Below are 25,086 nucleotides of genomic sequence, written 5' to 3' on the forward strand. Positions count from 1 at the left end.
GATTTGAAGTACACTACAAGTGACACTACAAGTACACAGTAAGTGTTCCTCTCACGCAGGCTTATCAGTTCATATGAAAGGAGTTTGTGAATCAGTGCAGAACATTTGCATTTATCTGCACACGATTTATGGAAACACTTGCAATGACAGTGCACTCAGTCTGTGACTGACTTCAATCATGTTCTGTCTCCATTTTCCAGCTGTCACAATGATCTGTGACTCTGCGGGTGTAAATGGCTCTATGTGATTCTTAAATCCTGATTTCAGGGGGGGAGAAATGATTGACTGCTTCCCTAATACTGACTGTATCCATTATTAGCCAGTGTAGACAATCCAAACTATGCAAGGCTGTATGAAGTCATCGGATACTAATGTTGCTTGTTCAAGGTTTTTTCCTCAGAGAGGCAACATCATTAGGGCTAATAAGCGTGCAGATAAGAGAAGTACTGAACTGCTGTCCTAATGCTTTCAGACGGTTCAATCAATGATGGCTTTCACAGACAAACGCACTCGTCATTCAAAGCTGCTCTTGTCTGAGGGCCGCGGCGGTTAAAAGATGCAACTTCAGGGCAATAGGAGATATCTCTCCTCACAGCTGTGACACGGTGACCGAGACTTCAACTGCAGCTAACAATGAAGATCCTGTAGACATTACAAAATTATGGAAATAGGCTCTGGAAAATTTCTTTTGAAGTTGCATGATGAGCTCTCAGTGAGTATTACAGTGTGTCAGCAATTAATCAAATGTGTCATGATGTAACGATTCCTTTAAACTGTTTGAAAAACTACATCCCATGATTAACCTTTGGCCCATTTAAAAGACAAAGAGGCTTTTCCAAGTTACTTTAGGAAACAGGGCGCATATTACAGCTTTCTATCTTAAAGTCGGCATGAAGTTGTGATAGTCTTGTGACGTATATCCAGGTGAAACGGCTTCTGGAACAAGAAAAAAAAAAAAAGTAGGGCGGGACTTGATTTTTCCCATGGGGAATTGATTGGATTGTTGAGGTTTGCTATTGGCCGATCTTGTGTGAGTGACAGGTTGCCCCGCCCTCACTCCAGTAAACATGTCAGAGATGTCACTGCAAGAGGGAGAAGAAGTTATTTTGATTAAATGATGCTTCACATGACGCTTTTTAATGTTTTCCTTTTCCTTCAGTGTTTAATGCATGTGTAAGATCTGCAAAGGTACTACGCTCATAGTGTCTATTAGCTGAGTACACGGACCTGCTTAAAAAGGCTCCCAAAGTGTATGTCACAATGTGAAATATTAGCATAATGCCCACCCTATGGCAAATGCAAAGAGAAAAGGTGATGCTTAGAGTCAATTAGTGTTGTCGTCATGTCATGGAGATGCTGTGTGTTTCATTGAGAAGGCAAAAGCCCTTTGTCTGGCCTTTCGAAAATGGATTAAATTAGGAATCGGTGGTTAAGATGTTTCTAATGCTGTTCCTGAGCTGTTTGGAAAATCAATGCACCGGGTCAGCTGACCAATCAGAGCGCTCTGAGCTTTTCAGAAGGAGGTGCTTTGTAGAAATCTGCACGTTTCAAATAGACTGGGAATAGAGGTACTGCAATAATGTTTTTTGAACACTGAAGCATGTTAACCTATTCTATTACATTCAGTAAACAAAATAATGAACATTTTAAAAAAAAGCATCATATGAACCCTTTAAAGATTACAAAGGCTCATGAATTTAAAAAAAAAATGATGTGCATGGATAAGTTAAATAAGAATTGTCAATTATGTTTTCCTCTGAGAAGTTAGTTCAATGTTCTAAATGAGATCTTATCTGTTTCGTAACCATGGTGATTTCAGACAAGATTCTAATTTAGAATGTTTCTGTTATATGGCCTCAGGTTTCTAACTCCTGACCTTCCATACAAAGGTTCAAATGGTCAAATGTCACAAATTTTCTTTTCCATTTTTTTCCAAATCCTAAACATTTACTCTTTACCCCACTTTACCTGTTCAATACATATTTCATGGTTGCAAAAGAGTCTTTACGCATTTCTGACACTCTTGATACATCAACATGCTGCTCACATTGTCACCCATCTGTCTCAAATGATGTCACTCGACTCCACAGGACCATGAAAACCTCCGATCACAATGGCAAATGAGAGCACAAACCACAGAGTGAACACTGACAACAGCAGACTTTTTCTTTAGCAAATGACTTGGTTTGATCATTAGACAGAATCTATAGCAAGTGAATATGGTTGTTTCATGAGTGAATATGGTTGTTTCATGAGGGTTTGTGAAACTGAGTTGCAGCAGATTTTCATGAAAATGGTGCCATTTGTGGACTGTGTTTGCCATCCCATAACTTACAAATGATATAATTAAAAGGATAATGAACTTTTATGAACTAATGTATAATAATGAACAAATATATTATCTAGAATTTAAAAAAAAATTGTTGACTCAAATAAAATATTTCTAACTAAAGCTACTTTTTGTAATGTCTATGTAATGCTTTTCTCATTTAACACAATAATGCCTTTAACGGTGCCCTAGAACCAGTTTTTACAAGTTGTAATACAAGTCTAAGGTGTCCCCCGAATGTGTCTGTTAAGTTTCAGCTCAAAATACCCCATAGATTTCTTTTCATTAATTTTTTTAACTGCCTATTTTGGGGCATCATTAAATATGCATCGATTAAGTGTGTGCGGCCCCTTTAAATCCTCTCGCTCCCTGCCCCTCGAGCTCTCGACTATAATACAGTGCATTTACGAAGTTCACACAGCTAATATAACCCTCAAATGGATCTTTACAAGATGTTCGTCATGCATGCATGCATGCATGCGTCGGATCATGTGAGTAAATTATTTATTTGGATGTTTACATTTGATTCTGAATGAGTTTGATAGTGCTCCGTGGCTAACGGGCTAAAGCTAACATTACACACTGTTGGAGAGATTTATAAAGAATGAAGATGTGTTTATGCATTATACAGACAGTGTTATTGTCCAGTGTTTAAAAATGAAAATAGCAACGGCTCTCTTGTCTCCGTGAATACAGTAAGAAACGATGGTAACTTTAACCACATTTAACAGTACATTAGCAACATGCTAACGAAACATTTAGAAAGACAATTTACAAATATCACTAAAAATATCATGTAATCATGGATCATGTCAGTTATTATTGCTCCATCTGCCATTTTTCTCTGTTGTTCTTGCTTGCTTACCTAGTCTGATGATTCAGCTGTGCACAGATCCAGACTTTAATACTGGCTGCCCTTGTGTAATGCCTTGAACATGAGCTGGCATATGCAAATATTGGGGTCATACATATTAATGATCCCGACTGTTACGTAACAGTCGGTGTTATGTTGAGATTCGCCCGATTTCCGGAGGTCTTTTAAACAAATGAGATTTACATAAGAAGGAGGAAGCAATGGAGTTTGAAACTCAATATATGTCTTTTCCATGTACTGAACTCTTGTTATTCAACTATGCCAAGATAAATTAAATTTTTGATTCTAGGGCACCTTTAAATTATCTGTTGGGGGTATTCTCTCCTCCAAATTTGATGTGCAATTAATTTGCATTAATTAGATTATTTTATCTGCACATCATGTAATTAATTTACATAATTTTTTTTTAATTTTGATCGCTTGACAGCCAATATATATTCAACTTTATATATTTTTCTCTTTATCTTTACAAAGTAGAATCAAGTTTTAAATGTTTACATTTATACTGGCCTTATCAAGCTCTATAATTTAACTTTTTAAGAGGAATAAATAACTAAACAAACAAACAAATAGATACTGTTCAAAAGTTTGAGGTCAGTAAGTTTTTTTTTTAAAGAAACTAATTCAGCAAAGATGCATTACATTGATTAAAAGTGACATTAAAAAATTTTACATTGTTACAAAAACATTTTTTCAAATAAATGCTGTTCTTTTAAACTTTCTATTCATTAAAGAATATCAGTTTCCACAAAAATGTTAAGCAGCTCAACTGTTTTCAACATTGACAATAAGAAGAAATGTTTCTTAAGCAGCAAATCAGCATGATTTCTGAAGGATCATGTGACACTGAAGACTGGAGTAATGATGCTGAAAATTCAGCTTTGATCACAGGAATACATTTTAAAATATATTAAATTAGAAAACAGTTATTTTAAATTGTGCTAATATTTCACAATATTACTGTTTTACTGTATTTTTGTTAAAATAAATGCCTTTGTGAGCAGAAGAGACTTCTTTCAAAAACTTTTGAATGGTAGTGTATGAATATATAATTTCACATATGTTACAAATATTACATAGTATGCAATATATAAAGCACACAGGTCCTTCTGACTCACCTTGTAGGTTTTGTGAGCCAATGGTCCACGGCTCGTCTGAGTCGAAGTGAGTATCTCCACCCATCCCGGGACCAGGGAAGTAAGCATGTGCCAGGAAACCCCCCTCTCCGTCAAAAGGTGAACTGTCTCCATGGAATCCAGATGCGAAGAAGATCATAATATCAGGTTCCTTCCGACGGCCGTATTTGACCTCATAGAAAGGAATCTCATCAAATGTCAGTGGCGTCACCTTCTCCCACACTTTGAAGGCCCTTCGGATGGCCTCGAACGAGTTGTACTCCCCGATCTTAGGCGTGTAGTTCTGAATACTGCAGCCACGACAGACACAAGAACAACAGTGATGCAATGAGTGTCAAAATCACTGAAAATAATAATGATATGGACTGAAGAGTCAGATTCAAACCCACCTGAAAGTTATGTGGGTCTTGTCCCACTTGTGGCCAGTGAGGGCATAACGTTTCCGTCGTACATTGGTCTTGATTTGACCCCCAAACTTGTCAGGGACGCCACAGCGGGGTCTCTTCATGGCCCTAAAAAGAAAGGAACAGCTCAACTTAGCATGCTAGAAAACAGCACAATGAATGAGTTAAAGAGGCAACAATCACAGAAGCAGTGTCTAAATCCACTCCCCATTTCCTACAGCATATAGTGCACTATATTGAGTGTCTGCCATTTTGTGGTGCAGTCCGAATTCTGAGTGAACACTGTTCCCTACATTTGTTCACTTGATGAACCCACAATGCACTCTGATTTCAAGTGTATATTCGATGTACACTCGCCAACGGACTATTTCCCATATTGCAAAACGACACGTGAAACAGCGACAGAGCGCAAAACAAAACTAAAGATGGCGGATGGCAACACCAGAGGCTTGTATAAATATAAAGTATAAAGTATAAGTATACATTTTTGATAATTAAAGTACATCTGTATGAAGATATAGTGAAGCTAAAATGATACAGATTGATTTATTGACCCAGTAACTATTTTCAATTGCATAGTATTGTGTACATAATGTGTTATACACTTGTTTATTTAACCCTTGTGCGGTCTTCGTTTAACGGACTACACTCGTGGTCTTCGAGGTCTTGCAACAAAATGCAATTTTGTAACAATATAATATATTTTTTAAAAACCAATGTAATTTTATTCTGTTTATTAATGTTTTTACTCAACATTTGTGCAGTTTTTGGAGGATTTGTGATATCTTTTAAATTTATATAAATAAATAAAAAAATATTTTTTTAAATAGATTTTTATGCAAAAGCAGCTTTTTATGTAAAATTCACTTTATAAAAGGCCCAGATTTCTGATTGAAATCTGGGCTGATTTTGATTTTGCTCTGCACAAAAAATGCTAAACTTTGACAAAGTAATTTTTATTATTATAATTACGATTTCGTAACATTTAGATATGAATCCACCTGAAAAAAAACTTGTGAAAAGACGTCTTTCAGTCATTCAAACAGCACATAGAAAATAGTGGAGCTCTGCAGCCATCTACTGGTAAAAGTGATAGTTGTTTTACTTTTAAAACTGCATTTTTCAAAAGATGGGCAAAAATCTTACACTAAACCATGTCAAATTATCCATGTTATCCACATGAATGAAAGTTAGAAATCTGGGCCTTTTATAAAGTGAATTTTACATAAAAAGCTGTTCATGCATAAAAACCTATTTCAAAAAATATTTTTTAATTTATTTATATAAATTTAAAAGATATCATGAATCCTCCAAAAACTGCACAAATGTTGAGAAAAAACATTAATAAACAGAGTAAAATTACATTGGTTTTTAAAAAATATATTATATTGTTACAAAATTATATTTTGATGCCCAGAGACCCCGAAGACCACGAACGTAACTTTTTTTTTACACTAACATAAAAACAAGATATCGCTCCAATTTTTTTTTTATTTGTAGATCTTAAAAAATGTTAACCACCGTACAAAGTCTCATGCCATTAGGACAAAGAGAACTTTTTTTTTTTTTTTTGAGCAAACATCATTTGCGGGTCAAAAAGACCCCGAAGACCGCACAAAAAAAAAACTATTAAAATAAATGTGACCCATTGACTTCCATAGTATTTTCCTACTATAGAAGTCAATGGGTGCCATCAACCTCTAGTTACCAACATTCTTCAAAATATTTTCTTTTGAGTTCAACAGAAGAAAGAAACTCATACAGATTAGGATTTTTTGGGTAAACTATCCCTTCAATTTTCTCCTTCTTTATATGGTGACCTCTGCTTTTCTGTTCAATTACAGGTTTAATGGGATGAAAGTACTTCATGAAATCAATGGTTTGATTAAGATGAGTTGAAGATGACTGGTAGTAGCTCTAACAGTACAGCTGATACATTAGATCATGTGATGTCTCTTACTCGATGGTGACGGGGTCCATCTCTCCAGTGATCTCCAGCCCGTAAAAGCGCTGCATGTCGCTGATGGCGTTCGACAGGATTTGAGCCGAGCGCATGGTGGACATCTGCCTGCTGGCCTGCGGGAGGTAGCCGTACATCCGCAGCCATGACTAAGAGAAAAACACAGACACGAGGAATCAAAAGGTCATTTCATGAGAATGTTTCATGGTCACGGTCATTAATAATCATTCTGATGCAATTGAATTGAGCTGGATGATGACGCCACCGTTTTCTGTAGAGCTGCTTTTATAGCTGATACGAATGTTTCACTGTTTTGCATTGTTGCACTTGTTAATTTTAATCAAGCAATTATGAAAATTCTCATTGCTCATTCTCACTGGGTAATTAACATTAATGTGTTAATTATCCAAAGAATTAAAAGTAGGAATTCATCAGTGACAAGGTGGGCATTTAATAAAACTTGGCTATTTATGCAGTAGAAACACAGAAGTGAAAAAAGCAATCAAAACCTACATGCCTAGAGAAAACAGAGAAAAAGGTCTAAGGCATTCCATTTTGCCAAAAACTTCAACACCCATAATGCACTTTTTTTTTTTCCATTTTGACAATGCAACTCTGTTGATCCAAGGGCAGGAACACAAAAATGTGAAAGTTTGATCTGTAGTTTTAAAGGTGCCATCGAAAGTTTTTTTTACAAGATGTAATATAAGTCTAAGGTGTCCCCTGAATGTGTCTGTGAAGTTTCAGCTCAAAATACCCCATAGATTTTTTTTAATTCATTTTTTTAACTGCCTATTTTGGGGCATCATTAAATATATCCGCCCACGGAGCTCGCACTTGCCTTAAACAGTGCATAAACAAAGTTCACACAGCTAATATAACCCTCAAATGGATCTTTACAAAGTGATCGTCATGCATGCTGCATGCATGCGCCAGATTATGTGAGTAAAGTATTTATTTGGATGTTTACATTTGATTCTGAATGAATTTGAGGCTGTGATCCCTGTCTAACGGCTAATGCTACACTGTTGGAGAGATTTATAAAGAATGAAGTTGTGTTTATGAATTATACAGACTGCAAGTGTTTAAAAATGAAAATAGCGACGGCTCTCTTGTCTCCGTGAATACAATAAGAAACAATGGTAACTTTAACCACATTTAACAGTACATTAGCAACATACTAACGAAACATTTAGAAAGACAATTTACAAATATCACTAAAAAATATCATGTTATCATGGATCATATCAGTCATTATCGCTCCATCTGCCATTTTTCGCTATTGTTCTTGCTTGCTTACTGGCTGCCCTTGTCTAATGCCTTTCATAATGTTGGGAACATGGGCTGGCATATGCAAATATTGGGGGCGTATACCCCGACTGTTACGTAACAGTCGGTGTTATGTTGAGATTCGCCTGTTCTTCGGAGGTCTTTTAAACAAATGAGATTTATATAAGAAGGAGGAAACAATGGAGTTTGAGACTCACTGTATGTCATTTCCATGTACTGAACTCTTGTTATTTAACTATGCCAAGATAAATTCAATTTTTAATTCTAGGGCACCTTTAACAAAAGTACTGAATCAGTCAAAAGTCCACCAGATGATGCAAAATGTCATGTTATGTGTCATCCGGTGGACTTCTGCTGACAAATACATGAGAATCTCTGGGCACAGGTAACATGGTGAAAGAGTACACATTGTTCAGCTACATATACTACAGACATTGTTTACAAAGCTGGTTGAAAATCTGCAAACATGAGCTTTAAAGTCTCTCTGAAATTCAAACAGATTTTTTAAAAATAATTCCTGTACCTCGTAATCTTTAATCAAAAGCAGCAACATCTCTTCTCTTCTCTGATGACATGTTTACTGGAGTGAGGGCGGGGCAACCTGTCACTCACATGAGATCCACCAATAGCAAACCACAACCATCCAATCAATTCCCCATGGACAAAATCAAGTCCCGTTGGAGCTGCACGATTCTGGACAAATTGAGAATCACAATTTTTTTGTTTCAAACGGAGATCATGATTTTCTCACGATCACGATCATGACAAGCAGGGCGGGCTAAAGAGCGTCACCTGCGCTTGGCACCGGTCTCGTATCTCTCACGGAGGAGCTTCGGAAGCATAAAAGGAGGAGCGACGACAGTGAAGGAGGAGAGAGGACCAGGCCTGGACTTTATGTTTTATTTTATTATGTTTGTGTGGCTGGCGTTCAGCCATAAGGGACTGCTGGCATTTTACTTTAGCTTTCTTGTTTATTTAATATATTTAAGTCTGTTAAACGTTCGCCGGTTCCCACCTACTTCTTCCCATATCTACAAACTGTGTTACAGTCTTGGTGTGATTTTGTCAAACGTTTAATAGACACAGGCAAATCGTCGTCATTTAGGAATGTGATCGTGTTTCAATCGCGATCACAATCTTTTAACAATTAACCGTGCAGCTATAAGCCCCGGCCTACATTTTTTCCTTGAACGAGAAGCTTGGATATAATAGAGAAAAAAAGAAGAAAAGACTACCACAACTTAATTTCATGCTGATTTTAAGGGTAAGACACAAGGGGAAAGGTCATGGAACTAAATTATGGCACAAAAAGTGGCATAAAACATATGACGTGACCCCCTTTAAGACCACAGTAATTCAAAGGAACATCAGTCTGTCACTGCCATGAGAATGAGCGAGAAATAAGATATTGTCACGGACTGAAAGAGCGTCACACCTGTTATAAGCGACACCTAATACCGGCCCAGACTGTGTGCGAACACTTGAGGCGGATCTGACCACAGATTGAGGGGTGACGGCACCAGCTGTGGCGGTCCATTTATCAGGCTTTAGAAGCAAAGAGCGGCCACTTTTCCCTCACTGCTGGGGGATTTTCCTCAGGGCAGAGACGTGTATGGACTCCCATCTGGCTCTCGTGTGGGACGCGGTGGGCGATTCCAAAAGGCCAGAGGGATGATTAAAGGGGGTGAAAGCTGGACATTAAGCACTGATGTGCATTAAATGTGGCTACAGCTACTGCTTATCATCATTAGTTAGGTCATTAAGATAAATTATGCAATTAAACTACCCCACTGTTAAGCCCACCCTGTGGCAACACTAACCTACACCAAACAGAACTTCCCATAGGAAATCAGATGTCACAGATGTTTCTCCTAGACAGCAATGAGATGAAGTGGAGAACAGTTTGGGAGGTATCTTGCTTGTCTCGTCAAGATGTTCAGAAAGTCTGAACAATGTCACAAACTGTGCTCCGATTTTTAGACATAAATTTAACATTCATATCACACACTGTGCATGCACAGAAAAAAACAAACTCAGAATTGATTCTGAATCATTGATGAGAGAATCGTGATGCATTACAGAAACTTTTTTTTTTTTTTTTCATCCCCTATTGCTTATAAGGAGAAACACAGGAGATAAAATTGATACTAAAACGAATTAACTAAGAACAAATGCAATACTAAAAGCAATTGTGTTTGTGAATTTACAGTGCCGTTTTTCACCTATATTAATGAGCAGAAGGCTAAAGTGGATGTCCCAATGGGTGGTGGTGGTGGGGGGGGGGCCTCACTGCTTTAATAATGGCCACTTCTCTTCCTACTCTGTAACCAGGGCTGTCACACATTGCCTGGTCCGGATCTCCACTTTCCATGGCCACAGAAAACACAGGGCTTTGTGCTCTTCTGTGTGCTGTGAGGCAGCTGAATAACAGGCAAACAGTTGAATAGCTGGCCCTGTTCTGGGCAAGGGTAATGTGCCACCGCACTAAACCAGCTATCTACGGTCTGTAGAAGCAAAAACGTGTATTTAACCCAACATGCATCACTATTTCTATGTACTTCTACATGGAGCTCGTTCTGCTTCTGTTGAATGATAAAATGGGTGAAATAATTCCCTAGCGTGGCACTGTATTCTTACACACGAGCAGCTCATTATCCGTCAGTGTTTGCAGCATCTCAAAACGTCTCGGTTCACAGTAAAAGCAGCTCCACAAGAACTCATCGCTGCATCTGCATTAAAGTTTGGGTCGCTTTAATGTGTATTTGGGAATGAAACGCGCAGCAACCATCTTCCAATACTTGTTTATCAAGACAACAGAAGCTTTAAGGGATCCTTGCGATTCCCCTGAAATAAAAGCTTGATGGTTTAACATTTAAATGAAGAAATCAGGACAGTTATAAATATTAGTATTGCAATTTTACAGTCATACTGTAAAATTAAAATTATTAATGTCTTAAATTCTCATTATTGAGATTTGTAGATTTTTTATTTAGTAACAATAACAATAGTAATAATTATATATATATATATATATATATATATATATATATATATATATATATATATATAAAATTATTACTAAAAATATATACAATTTATTATTCTTGTCATATTGATATACAAATCACAACATTATAAAAAAACAAATACTAGTATTAAATTATTATTTTTATTATTATTATTTCTTAAATTTTTATTTTTTTAATGTAGTCAACAGGATTTTTATTAAGATTTTTATTTTAGTAACAACATATATATATAAATAATTTATCATTATTATTCTTAATCTTGTAATATTGATAAACAAAACACAACATTATAAATAAATATAAATATTAGTATTGCAATTTTAGAGTCATACTGTAAAATTCAATTCTTAATTTCTTAAATTTTCATTTTTTTAATGTACTGTCAACAGGCTTTTTATTAAGAATTTCTTTTTTTTTGGGGGGGGGGGGGGGGGGGGGCATATTGATATATAATTCACATTCATTTTTAATTAAAAAAAAAAAAAATCAAATCACAATAGCAATTATATTTTTTTTCCTCAAATTGTGTAGCCCTACCCTAGACTTGAGCAATGGGCCAAAATAAAAAAAGGACCAACTGCATATCAAATGCATGTCAAAACACTCAGAGCACCTTAGCAACAGCACAGAAATGCCCTGGCAACTAATAATCAATCTAGAATTGTGGTGGTACTATTTGCCAAGTTATGTTTACTTCAGAAAATGTAAAACTAGTTTAATAAGTGTCATTTGTGCTGTTTTAGAGACTACAAGGACCATTCTTACATTTCTACACGTCTCTTTTAACAACTCAAGATTAATTGGATTCAAAGTGGCTCACAAATGCTCAAATTTTGTGGCAGCATCTAAAATATTCACTTTCCCCTTATACAATCATATATGCTTTTTACCTACATCCATATCATTTGTTAACTACCCTTGTGTGTTCACACCAAACCAAACAATCCCCAGCTTTCTTCCTCTCCCTGAGCACAATCCTCTTTGTGTCCCCCACAGGGCTGTGAGAGAGGGAAGTGCTGAAGGCTGTGCAGGGTTAGACACACCTTACCCCCACAGATAAGACTGCCTGCCTTTCAATCTCTCAGAGCCCTGGGGCTTTCAGCCGGCGAGAGGTGGGAGGGTGTGTGAACTCCCACAACACAAAGACATTACCCTAGTGTTCTGCTTACTGGCTCATAAAGCACAACGTTCTTGTTTTCATGCTCTTTTCCTGATGTCAAGGGCACCTGGGATCATTCGTTGCAGGTCATCGGAATGGACGCCAAGCTATCCAGTGCATGAGATAAACGAAAACCTAAAGTGTTTCCGCATCCATTCCACCATCGCAACATCCTATGTCATGCATACAGAGTAAGGCTTTGCAGAGAACAGAAGCAAGGAGAGCCATCCTTCTCTCCGGATCAGCCACCGTTGCCAACCGCTGGCTCAATGGGACCTTGAGAGCTGCTGCCAACAGCATGTCCTCCAGGAACCTGTGATTCACAGCGCGTTGTGAAAAGACTTGGGTTTAGTGTGAGAGAGAAAGAGAGAGCGTGTGTGTGTCCAGAACAATGTCAGCCAAGAATCTAACGACTAGAGAGCGCTATTATTCCTGGGCCTTGGGTGCATGCCATTTTTTGGTCATTAAGTGCGAGGGAAGGGGGAGCGAGCGAACCAGATCAAGTGAAAAAGATTAAGAGGAAGACAGGAAAAGAGAACATGACAGAGGAGGGGAGGAGTAAAATAAGTTAAAGCACATTGGGTTTTTGGCGTTCCAGACAGGATTCTGGCTCTGAAATCTCAGGTAACTCGTCTGGGGAATAATCAATGACAAATTTCATTTAAACTCCATGTGGTCTTCTCTCTCAGCTCTGCCTGATGTCCTATCCGGCCTCCAGAAAATACAATAAATAGATTTTGAAAATGCATTTAGGCTGTATCTTTATTAGGCAATGGCTGGCAATTGTGAAATGAGATTCAAAGTAAGGTCAAAGGATCACGTGCATCAATCAGTTGTCAATTTCATTTTCCCGCTCTGTAAATCAATAACCTCAATCAATCAAAACAGCATACTAAATTAACTAGACATTCGAGTGAGGAGCTCTCAGAAGGAGATGGAAGTATCACCAAAAGAGATTATTTAGAAACAGTCTAAATCAAACTGCTTCCATCAGTCTAGTAGCTGTGTGTAGCTCGCATTTTAAGTAGGGATGCACAGTATATCTGAAGAGTTCAGATGCAAAATCCTCTGAGTCAGTCTGACATGTTTTCTTTTAAATGAGCATTTTTCTTACCAGGCTCCTATGTTTAGGTTCAGCAATTTCACTTTAATGGCAATGAAAAGGTTATTAGTCGGTTATTGAAAAGCCTTATTTTCAAAAATGTCACTTTAGTCATTCATTGGTATTTAACAAATTTCCATGTGTGCTTTTTTTGTGCAAAACCCCCCTAAGTCCACCTCTTTAGATAAGACGACATAGTAAAACTTCAGTTTCTGTCAGTTTTACAGCAACAAAAGGAACACTTGCTACTTGTCACTTGCCACTTGCAATTGAAAGCGGCTCATACGCACATACCGTCATTCATCTTGAAATCATATGATTCAATTCAATCCAATCTTCTGATTGGTTCTTCAGTGGAAGTGGCATTTAGTGGTTTCTGCCAACGAACTGGTATTTCTGAACGGGCTGACGCTGGGATTTAACAGATTTGAAGCGTTTCATGAACGTATACTATGTGCAGAGAGCGTTCGCTCAATATCATTATCTCATTTTTGACGGAGGTGGCGTTTAGTGGCTTTTGCATCTGAACTCAGCCAATATTTTTGAAAAATGGTGATGTTAATGTATTTGGTTTTGGCGGACTAGATCTGCTACACTGCTGCTACTGTTGATTATTGCTAGTGCTGATTCAGAGCAAGTTTGGACTTGTTACTGCTAATAGATACACAGACCCATTGTTGTGAGCATGTCAGATATGCTGCTGCTGCATAAATAGACATGCCTAAATCCTGTAGCAGATCTAGGCAGGTGGAGCTGGGGAGGTGAAGGGTCTCAGAGGAACTAAAAAAAATATTTCAATTGAATGCACTATTTTACCCAATATATGTATTAATTGTATGTTTTTTGCTCTTTGCTGAATATTAGCATTAAAGGACTTTCTTGGTTTCTTGGCAATTTACTCACCCCATGTCCTCCAAGATGTTCATGACTTTCTTTCTTCAGTCAAAAAAAAGGGGGGGGGGGGGGGGGGGGTTTGACGAAAACATCCTAGGATTTTTCTCCTTATAGTGGACTTCAGTGGGATACAACCGGTTCAAATGTCCAAATTGCAGTTTCAGTGCCACTTCAAAGAGCTCTACCTGATCCCAGACAAGGAATAAGGGTCTTATCTAGTGAAATGATCTGTCATTTAAAAAAAATAAAAAAAATAAATGTATATATCTTTTAACCACAAATGCTCGTCTTGCACTGCATTATGCTGAAAGGTCACGTGTGATGTAGGCGAAAAACTCCATCTCATTTTTTCCTCCAACTTCAAAATCGTCCGACATTGTTTTTTTGTTTGTTTTTTTGTAAAGGACATTTGGCTTAATTTTTGCATGCTCTCTTTGTAGATACTAAATCTGTACTTTCACCTATGTCATCTTACTATGTGACCAAGTCACACATGGCAGATTGCAGAGCTAGTGCAAGACGAGCATTTATTGTTAAAAAGTATATAATTAAGTAAGTAAGTAAGTATATATATATAAAAACTGCAATTTGGCCCTTCAACCCATTATACCCCACTGAAGTCTAGTATAAGGAGAAAAATCCTGGAATATTTACCTCAAAAACCTTCATTTCTTTTCAACCGAAGAAAGAAAGACATGCACATCTTGGATGACATGGGGGTAAGTAAATTTATCAGGAAATTTTCATCAGAAGCGAACTAATCCTTTAACTTGGCAACATGCACCAAACACCATTGGAATCGATTTTCAAATCTCCCACATGCTTCACTATTTGTGTGGCACAGTTGCTGCTTATGAAAAGCGTTCCAAATCACTCACTTATGATTGTCCATTTCTGGATAAGGCAGCTGCCTATGTACAGTAAGAACAGGCCTAGCGAATCAGGCGCATTACCCTCATTACCTTGCAGTAATTGCGCTGGTGAATGTGGCCGTGGTTCCTAATAAGAGAGGAAATAGACCTACCAGTCAGAAGTAAAAGTCATCCACTGAGACATGGACACAATTAGCAGTTAATGCAGTTCCCCGGTCCAATCACATCTCATTACCCCTCACAGTCCTCGTGAGGTAGCCCGGACCTCACACAAACACGAGTTTGTGGGAAAACCACAAAGATGTGACGTGCCAGATGTTCCACGGATACACCGGGTGGATAAAGTACATGAGGGAAAAGTGGGACACCAGGGGTTAAATGCAGGATAAAGATAAGGTTGCAGGAAGTAATACAGTCGGCTCCCTATGAAGTACAGTCCTCATAACCCCCCTCTGCTCCCTGCTGCATGAGCTCTTCCTGTCTCTCTATCTCTCCCCACACCTCTGAATACAGTCAGCTGAACACAAGAAGTCTCATTGTTGCGCCTCAGCTGCCAGAGAGCCCTGCAGTCCTAAACGTCTCCTTACTGTTTCTGTTTGTGGCCTATTTAGAAAACAGCTGTTGCATTCACCGATCACATGCAGCATGGAAGAGCAGGCCAACACCTCTAAACCTCCATCCAGCATCTACTTAAACACTCCTGATAGTTTTATGGTATATCCAGAAAGGACTCTATTTGAATTGACAAGCAAATAGATACAGCTATCTGAAGAGGAACCGACAACAACTGAAAGCAACCAAGCAATCCTTGTTCATGTGTTCATACAACAGCACTTTGAAGTCATATCTTTGTTTGAGAAAGCAAATACTTTTCTATGAAGTATTGTACTGTAAAGAACTGTATGACAAAAGGCTCTCTGAGAAACACCCACACACATACTCACAACACTCCCTATCCTCACTCAAGTGGCTACATTTTTGTGCTGAGGGCGAATTGATACACAAGCTTTGAGCTTGCACTTTTTGTCATTGCGAAGGGATCCTCCAAAACATAAAGATTTTTTTTTTTCTGAGTACAAACATTTTCGCAAACAAATCACTATTTATCAATTACTTTTGTACTAAAATGTATTCTAAATTCACAAAAGTAGGAATCAAAACCACAAAATTATACATTTTATACATTGTATGTGGTGTGTATCCTTGTTAAATTATACATGTAGGCCAGTTCTGATGCTCACATGCCTTCGCTCCCCAACGTGCATCAATGAGCCTTGGCCGCCCATGTTCACCACTGTTCCTTCCTTGGAGCACTTTTGATAGATACTGGCCACTGCAGACCGGGAACACCCCACAAGAGCTGCAGTTTTGGAGATGCTCTAAACATAGCCATCATAATTTGGCTCGTCAAACTCACTCAATTCCTTACGCTTGCCCATTTTTCCTGCTTCTAACACATCAACTTTGAGGACAAAATGTTCACTTGCTGCCTAATATATCCACCCACTAACAGATAATCAGTGTTATTCACTTCACCTGTCAGTGCTCATAATGTTATGCCTGATTGGTATATATCAATAACTTATGTATTCAAATTTGTTATAAATTTTCAAAAAAAAAGGGACAAAATTATACATTTTATACATTGTATGTTGTGTAGGTTTCCTTATAAAATGTGCAGCTGGTTTGTAATCAATGGACTGTAATCTGATTATGCATGTTTTATGTAAATGACTAACCTCAGGCATGTGGTTGCTCAATTTGCATACGCCCATTTATTAACATTAGAACAACAATAAATTCATCGGCGTATGCATATGTTGTGGGTTAGGCAGACATTTTTCATGATAAGTATAAGAACGAATAGTCCATGCAATTAGCGAAAGAGACCCAATGTTTGGAATATTCATGTTCTTAATCGTGAATCTCAAATGCAAGTTGTTCTCCTCCTGAATTCTTGATGAACACCTGATGAATTAATGCAAGTAAATCAAGCACAATTTGTTCATAAAATCATGGACTTTGAGGGTGTTCACCCTTGGCAGGTTTGGTACGGTTAAATCGAACTCTGATGCGATTGCTCTGTTAGTTCGGTTCATTTGAGTAAGTGTGAACGCTACCATCCGAAACCTGGTGCGCACCAAACAAGTGGACCGAGACACCCTTACAATGAACTCTGGTAAGGTTTGACTGATATATGAGCTAAAAGTATTGTTTTGCTTTTTTTTGATCCAGAGCAAACAAACTACAAGTGTGAACACACCCGAAGTGTCAAATGGAGAGTCAACTTCATAATCACAACCTTTAAGTCTAAACAATGCATGCATGCATGCATACTATATTTTTCTATAAGGCTTAGGAGCTGAATTTGAGCCTTTATCCCCAGAGTTATCTCAACACACACCCAAATCTGTGGGTCGTACAGCTTTAACACACATAATCCCCCCAAGAATCCAGAGCACTGTGGCATGTACAGGCCTATCAGCTGTCATTGGAATATTTGTGACTGGTAGAATTATTTAGATAAACTGCTTCTTTCTGAAAGGGTTTGGGTCAACTATAGGTTTAAAAAGTCTATATGTTAAACTATACGCCCAAACCTTGGAAATCAGGGCTGTGCTTCCCATGTCTCCTTTGTCTGACATGCCCATTTCTGGTCTTGGAGTCTCTGCTAATGAACTGATGACTTGATTCAGGTGTGCTTGATTGAGGAGACATGCAAAATGTGCAGTGTTGGGGAGCCTCCAGGAATGTGGTTGGGAACCACTGATGTAGACCACTGCCACCAATGTTCTCGATCACAATGGTTTTGGGAAACACTGTGAATAGTGATGTAGAAGCCCAGATATTTCAAGAAGTGCTCTGTGAACTGAACTGGAGTTTAGCGAGTATCGGTACTTAAAGTGTTAGTTCACCCAAAAATGAAAATTAATTTATCATTTACTCAGCCTCATGTCGTTCCACATCTGTAAGCTTTTCGTTAATTTTCGAAACACAAATGAAGGTATTTTTAATGAAATCTGAGAGATTTCTGTCCCTCCATTGACAGTCTACGCAACTACCACATTGACGCTTCAAAAAGTTCATAAAAGATCGTAAAACTAATATAAAACTTTGATCAGTGAACATAAACAGAAGCTCAACCGTACTTGCTTGAAGCACAAGAACAAACCTCATTAGTTCTTGCTGAAGCTGAAACATGCTCCATAACACACGAGAATGAACCTCATTGGTTGTCAGACGTCAAGTGAAAATGCTTGAGCTTCGGTTTACCACAACTAATGTGAGTGTTGACGAATGTTTATATGTGAATAAAAGCCTAAATTCAATCTGTTTATCATATAAAGCGAATGTGACTCTTTAGAAAATTTGGACTAAACCGCTCAATTCATATGGATTAGTTTTACGATCTTCTTAAAACGTCAAAGTGGTAGTTGCGTAGACTGTCAATGGAGGGTCAGAAATCTCTCCGATTCTATTAAAAAGATTTTCATTTGTGTTTCGAAGATGAACAAAAGTCTTACGGGGTTTGGAACAACATGAGGGTGAGTAAATGATGACAGAATTTTCACTTTTAGGTGAACTAACCCTAAACACCTAAACATTTAAAACATTTAAACATCATCAGAAATAACGAAAGGAGAATGTGTAAAATTCCCATTTGGGGTTTCAGTCAAACATTTTTGGTGAGAAGGGAAAAAAAACACATGGCTACTACAGTAAAAAAAAAATACCACCTGCAAAGAATGACTATATAGTATTTCAGATGTTGGTGGGCGATATACAGTCAATGTAATAACACTGTGATAACAACATCAGAAAGTCCCTTAGCTTTTTCACAAAGCCAAATCATCAGGGCACATGTTAAACATCCCTTATCTGAAATAACTGCAGGTGCTCAATTTGAGATGGATTTTACTTCCAGCCCAGAGGAGCACTTCTATCTTTATTGCTCATGTTATTCCAGACTTTTTAATATTAATCTGGGTCAGGAGGACTGAGAATAGGAAAGCAACAGATACCTGAAAGAATCAATATGAGGCTCCCTGCCAGATATGTGAATCAGCCTGGATGAGTAAAATAATTAACTCTGAGAGCCGGTTCTTCTTTGCACAGTGCCAGACCACCAACGACAGGGTTTGGACCACTGAGGCGCTGCATGCATGAGGTGGCACACCACTAACAACCCTCAAACCACACGGACTACAAGCTGTTCTACCACTTCAAACTAAAAACAGCCAAAAGTTTGTCTACAAGAATTTTGGCGCTCAGAAAGTTTAGTTAAAAGCTAAATAAATGTCTAATTTGCTGTCTGATATTACAGGTCCTATAAAAACCAGACCTGAGACTCTGTTCTAAAGATTAAATGCACATTGCAATCAAACCTAAATGAGAAACACACACCAAAAATATTATTTAAACTTATTCAGTACAGAGATTGAGCAGTAAAACCAACGCCAAATGTGCAGCTACAAACAAAAACATTTATGCATGTACACATCAACACATACAGCAACATCAACAAACCAACTATTCCTAATTTGTCCTACTTTTTCCAGCACTGCCCTGAATACATACTTTATATTGTTTTTAATTTGTTTGTCGTCATCAAAACGGTTAAAACAGTACTAAATGAGTGAGTTTGTCATCTAAAAATGCAGCACATTGATAATTTGAAAGAATCACCTCTCCATTAAAGGTTTCATCTCCAAAGGTGCGCGCTCCACTCATCAAGAGCACCAGAAGAGAATAAATTAGAGTCCGTCTCCACAGCAACGAGAACGGGTCATCCCATAATACTGCCATCATTCTCATCAGGATCAGTGATGTGGGTTCAGCAGCTTTAACTCTTTAAAAGAGTTTAAATAAAACTGTCTGTAACTTAAAAACACACAAAAAGTCCAATGCACTCAGATTAAAAACATCATAATTGTGAGCGCGCTTCTAGTTTCGCGTGTCCTTTCTCCAGAAGCGCACGGTTCTCGAGTGCAATGATCATTCAGTGGGGTTTAAACGCCAATCCCAGGCGTTGCACAAGCAGTCAATAAGGTCCGATGATCTGGCTGAAGTTTCTGAGTGTGTTAGGTATCATATCCCGCGGGTGTGCCCACTTAATGCTCGTTTCATCCCACTCACGTGGTGGCTGTAAAATTAATTACAGCTACAACCTACTTCAAAGCAGGCACTGTGCAAACTTACGTTGCAATTTCCTCTTGTGGTATGACTCTGTAAACGAAGCATGAATACTGGCTGGTGTGATTGTAGTGGGACAGAAACGCGCTCGTGAACGATGCCGTCGGTCGTCGCGCAGCAACCACAATACAAGAGCGCTCAAATTGTTAGCAGATGACGGCAACACTCTCTGACACCTGCCTTGGATCACCGCCCTGCTTGTAAAGATTTAATATGATGGTTTCTTCTCGGTAAAATCCACGGTTTCTCTCAGTTTTCTTGGACGGCTTCCACTTCGTTTCCGCCGCGTGCTCGCTGGTGGCTTGTGACGCGCCTCATGTGTGCAGTGAGTGACTCGGACTTTGTGCCGAATCCTGCGGCGTGTCACGCTGCCTTGTAAAGCTGGAGGAGGGGCACGGCGGGACGGACATCAGTAAAGTAGCCAGTGCCACCTCCAGTCTGGACATTTATCCTAACACTAAAACATGTACATGTTCCTGCTTTGCGGTAGTACTTTTTGAGCTCTGTATTTAAAAAAAAAAAAAAAAAAAAAAAAAAACCTTAGTCTATGAAAGTTTGTTTACGCCACAGAAGCTTGTTTCCTCACAATTCAGAGTTTATTTTTATAGAGAAAAAAATTAGAATTGTGAGATATAAACTCTTAATTGACACTTCGCCATGAGTTTGATTGACAGGCGATCTAACCAGTCATAACGCCATTTTGTCCGACAAAGCAGTCAAGGGAGTTAGCAGATTAACGTAGGTGGACTTGAACTTGAAAAATGAAAAATGAAAATTTGATGTTTTTCTGCCTATCCCCAGTGCATCCAAGATGTAGGTGACTTTGTTTCTTCAGTAGAACACAAATGATGATTTTTAACTCCAACCGTTGCGGTCTGTCAGTCGTATAATGCATGTCAATGGGAACTCCATCTATAAGAGTAAAAAAAAACATGCACAGACAAATCCAAATTAAACCCTGCGGCTCGTGACGACACATTGATGTCCTAAGACATGAAACGATCGGTTTGTGCGAGAAACTGAACAGTATTTATATAATTTTTTACCTCTAAAACACCACTATGTCCAACTGCGTTCAGCATCCAGTTAATGAGGTCAAAAAGCGCGTTCTGATGACGTAAGTGATCTCTCGCGCTTTGCTTCAATGAGTGCTAGACATCACTTCTGTTGTCAGAGCGAGTTCAGACCTCACTAAGTGAATGCTAAATGCAGTTGGACATAGTGGTGTTTTAGAGGTAAAAAAAATTATATAAATACTGTTCGGTTTCTCTCACAAACTGATCGTTTCGTGTCTTAGGACATCAATAGCCGCGTTTCCACTGCCGGGCCAAAGGCGGGCGTGCTAGTGCGTGCCAGGGCCGGTCGCGTTTCCACTGTCACTTCCGGGGCTTGATCGTGCCTCTTCGGTGCTTCCTCGGTGCCAAAGGCATGGGTTTTTCGGCCCGCCGAAAACTTTGGTCCAAAGCGGGCCAGCTGGGGCTTGAGGCGCGGTCAAGGTGAAAGGCGGAGCTAATCGTAGTCAGGTGATGGTCTACACGCTGAAATGGGTTGGGTTGTGTGACGTTTGATCAAGGGAGATGTGTTTAAGGGCGGTTTTTAGATCAGCGCTGCGGAGCTAGCGGACTGACAGTGGAAACGCAATTTGATTGTGGCCTCGGTGCCTAAGGTCTGTGGCCATAGGCCCAGCCCGGCACGCTGTTAGCCCTGGCTCGCACTGGCCCGACAGTGGAAAAGCAGCTAATGTGTCGTCACAAGCCACAGGGTTTAATTTGGATTTGTCTGTGCATGTTTTTTTTACGCTTCTAGATGAAGTTCCCATTGACATGCATTATACGACTGACAGATGGCAACAGTTGGAGTTAAAAATCATCATTTGTGTTCTACTGAAGAAACAAAGTCACCTACATCTTGGATGCCCTGAGGGTTAGCAGATAAACATCAAATTTTCATTTTTGGGTGAACTATCCCTTTAAAGAGCCACAAAATGGTATCTATTGTTTAAATTTCTTTAAAAAATGACAAAATTTAAAATTTGAGACTTTGTTTCATATCAAAAGTAAACTGCTCTGTCTTGTCTGTCGACGCATTGTCAGTGTCCTCTTTGCTCTGCAAAGTATTTTTCATTGTGTGAGAATATGATGGCTGTGTTCAAAAACCGGAAAATGCTGCCTTCAGAGGACACATTCCAAGTTAGGAAGGCATCAAGGCATGTCCAAATCCAATGTTAGCTTCACTTCTTGTTTCCTGAGATACCTTCCTCTGATCGATTTTTGAAGGCAGCATAGATGTATCCTGTGCTTTCCATTCTGTGACAGTTGAGCTTGAAAAAAAAAAGATGGCATCTGAAAGTTGCGTTTGCTGGTCAGTTTGTGTTTAAAAGTACGTTTTTGACCAACATTTTCCACTTTTGATGTCATTTCTAGTGAGATATTACTATTTTAGTAATTAAATATTCGCTTAGATGTCATCAAAGCTTGCGCTATTTTGCATTAGATCATTAAACTGTTACGCTGCCTCACAAGTTTCGTGAGGTGCCTTCATGCACAAACGCTGCCTTACAAGTCATTGCCTGATAAGGCATCGAGGCAATATGTCAGCTGCCTAGGTTTTCGGATGCAGCCAATGTGTGGCGAGAGATTGGCATGGCTTGTCGGATGTAGAAACAGTAACTAAAGGGGGCGGGTCTTTGCGAATGGTCAATTGTGTAAAAAGTCAGAATTGGGAGAAAAATCGCTGTTGCATTCTTTTCTATGGCGGAAACAAGCTTCCATCTTTGTCACTTTATAGCAGGGGTATCTGATCCTGTTCCTGGAGGGCCACTATCCTGCAGTTCAGCTCCAATCCCAATTAAACACACCAACTAATCAAAGTCTTAGGGTATGTTTACACGACAATGATATGCTTAAAATGGAGAAGTTTTTCCTTTGAGTTTTCCATGTACAGACAACTGTCAAAACAATCCCCGTTCATACGAATCCGTGAAAACGACTAAAAACGCTGTGTTCTGCTGGCAAGCCATTAGATGCCGATGAAACATTATAGACTGAACATGTAATACGCATGTGCATTACGTCATCTTTTTCACAGATTCACGCTTTTGTTGTTTACATTGAGACCATTTTCAAAAACGTGCATTTTGAAACCCGTTTTCAAAAGTTTGCGTTTTCAGGCCAACAAAACGCTGTTGTCATGTAAATGAACACCCAAAACGCATAAAAAGTTTTCAGTTTTTAGTTGAAAATGGTGTTGTGTAAATAGCCCCTTAGGGTATATAGACGACAACAACGTACTAAAAATGGAAAACTTTTTCCTTTGCGTTTTTCATGTAGGCCTACAGATGACAACATTGTCAGAAACATCCCGTTCACACGGATCCGCGAAAATGACTAAAAATGTTTTATACATACCAGGCCAGTAGTTGGCGAGGTCACTTTGTAAAGACACAGACACACACACCTATAGACTGAACATGTAATAGCAAGACTTTGCCGTTTTCACAAATTCACATTTTTGAGATGATAACCGTATCGTTTTCAAAAACGTGCACATTGAAAGCCATTTTTAAAAGTTAGCGTTTTCAGGCCCACAAAACATTGTCGGTATGATTCAGTTTATGGCACTTCTCATTAATTTCTATGGTATCCACAACCAGTTATTGACTGTCGCACAACTCTGAATGAAATTCAGTGTCATCAAAGGCTGTAATGTAACTGGTTATCAAGGCACACATAATTCAAGTTACCATAAAAAAAGATGGACGATGCATCTTCACTCTATTCCACTGTAGTAAATGAAGCCGCCAGTGTGCCAATATGGTGCTGACATCTTCTCGAGTCTGCGCATAGTGAACTTGGAGCCTGAGTCTGCTCCGTAGTGAGCGCGAAGTGGATCTGCGATATCAAGGTCCCGCCCAAACTCAGAACAACTCTTTATGTAGGTGTGAAATAAAAAGTTCTGGAAATGTAGAAATTAAAGTTAAAGCTCCAATCTCTTCCCGAAGATCCAGAAAAAAAGTCAGTTGGTGTTTCAGTGACTACTTCACTCAGAGAAGCTGTCAATCTCAGCTGTCAATCATGATGTAAAAACCCACATAAAAACATATTTAAAGAACAAACACTTTAACAAACATCAGCGTGATAAAAACTTCGGTCTTTGGAAAAAAACAAAATTGAAATGTAATTTGATTGTTTGTCTCACGTCCATTACATTACACGGAAAGGGCGGGGTTTATGACCTATAGTGCATCCAGCCGCCTGGGGCGATCGAGACGCTTTAGCTTCACTTTTCAGGACTCGTGTGGCATTGGCCATTATGCTTTCTCCAAAGGTAGAGCCACAGAGCCTCATATCTACCGATAATAAGACCATCTCTGCTAGAAACTTCCAGGCAGATGTTGAGGCAAGTTGGAGGACAGTGGCCCTCCAGGAGCAGGTTTGGACACCCCTGCTTTAGAATTTCTTGGCCACCAGATATTCAGCATTATGCTCTGGTCAAGCTCAGACAGCTTCACTGAGTTAATTATAGATTGGTTGTTTACACAATGGAAAATGAACAGGATGCCAGTAGCATGCGTTGAATTCACTCACACTCAAGAATAGCCTTTTGTGACTGAGAGTTCTGACACAATCAGAATGAGTAAAATGATAAACTGACAGTCAGATAATGGGACACAGCGCCCCCTACAGGACAGATGTTTTGTTGCAACCTTAAAGTGGTGCAGAGGCTTTGAATAATCATTTCATTATGCTTTTGGAAAGACGTGAGAACCGATGGTGTACTTCCTATTCATGAGCCGAATATGAATATTATATGAGCGCAGAAAACAGAGTGCTGTGGTAGCGCTA

The 25,086-nt window shown here is 38.8% G+C and overlaps 1 protein-coding gene across 2 annotated transcripts in view; it reads right to left on the reverse strand.

Annotated features, from left to right (window-relative positions):
* mmp15b (matrix metallopeptidase 15b) overlaps window positions 1–20,694 on the reverse strand; it is a 43,487-nt gene extending 22,793 nt beyond the window's left edge. For both annotated transcript variants that reach the window (XR_007184346.1, XM_048186201.1), the window contains exons 1-4: window positions 19,736–20,694; window positions 6,704–6,852; window positions 4,729–4,851; window positions 4,322–4,629 (exon numbers count right to left, since the gene is read on the reverse strand). Coding sequence is in view for 1 of the 2 variants with exons in the window: in XM_048186201.1 (XP_048042158.1) it covers window positions 4,322–4,629; window positions 4,729–4,851; window positions 6,704–6,852; window positions 19,736–19,864 (709 nt within the window). In the remaining variant the exon portion in view is untranslated. The remainder of the gene's footprint in view (window positions 1–4,321; window positions 4,630–4,728; window positions 4,852–6,703; window positions 6,853–19,735) is intronic.
* Window positions 20,695–25,086: the final 4,392 nt, after the last annotated feature.

The sequence above is a fragment of the Megalobrama amblycephala genome, linkage group LG3, assembly GCF_018812025.1.
Source record: "Megalobrama amblycephala isolate DHTTF-2021 linkage group LG3, ASM1881202v1, whole genome shotgun sequence".
In the NCBI taxonomy this organism is placed as follows: Eukaryota; Metazoa; Chordata; class Actinopteri; order Cypriniformes; family Xenocyprididae; genus Megalobrama; species Megalobrama amblycephala.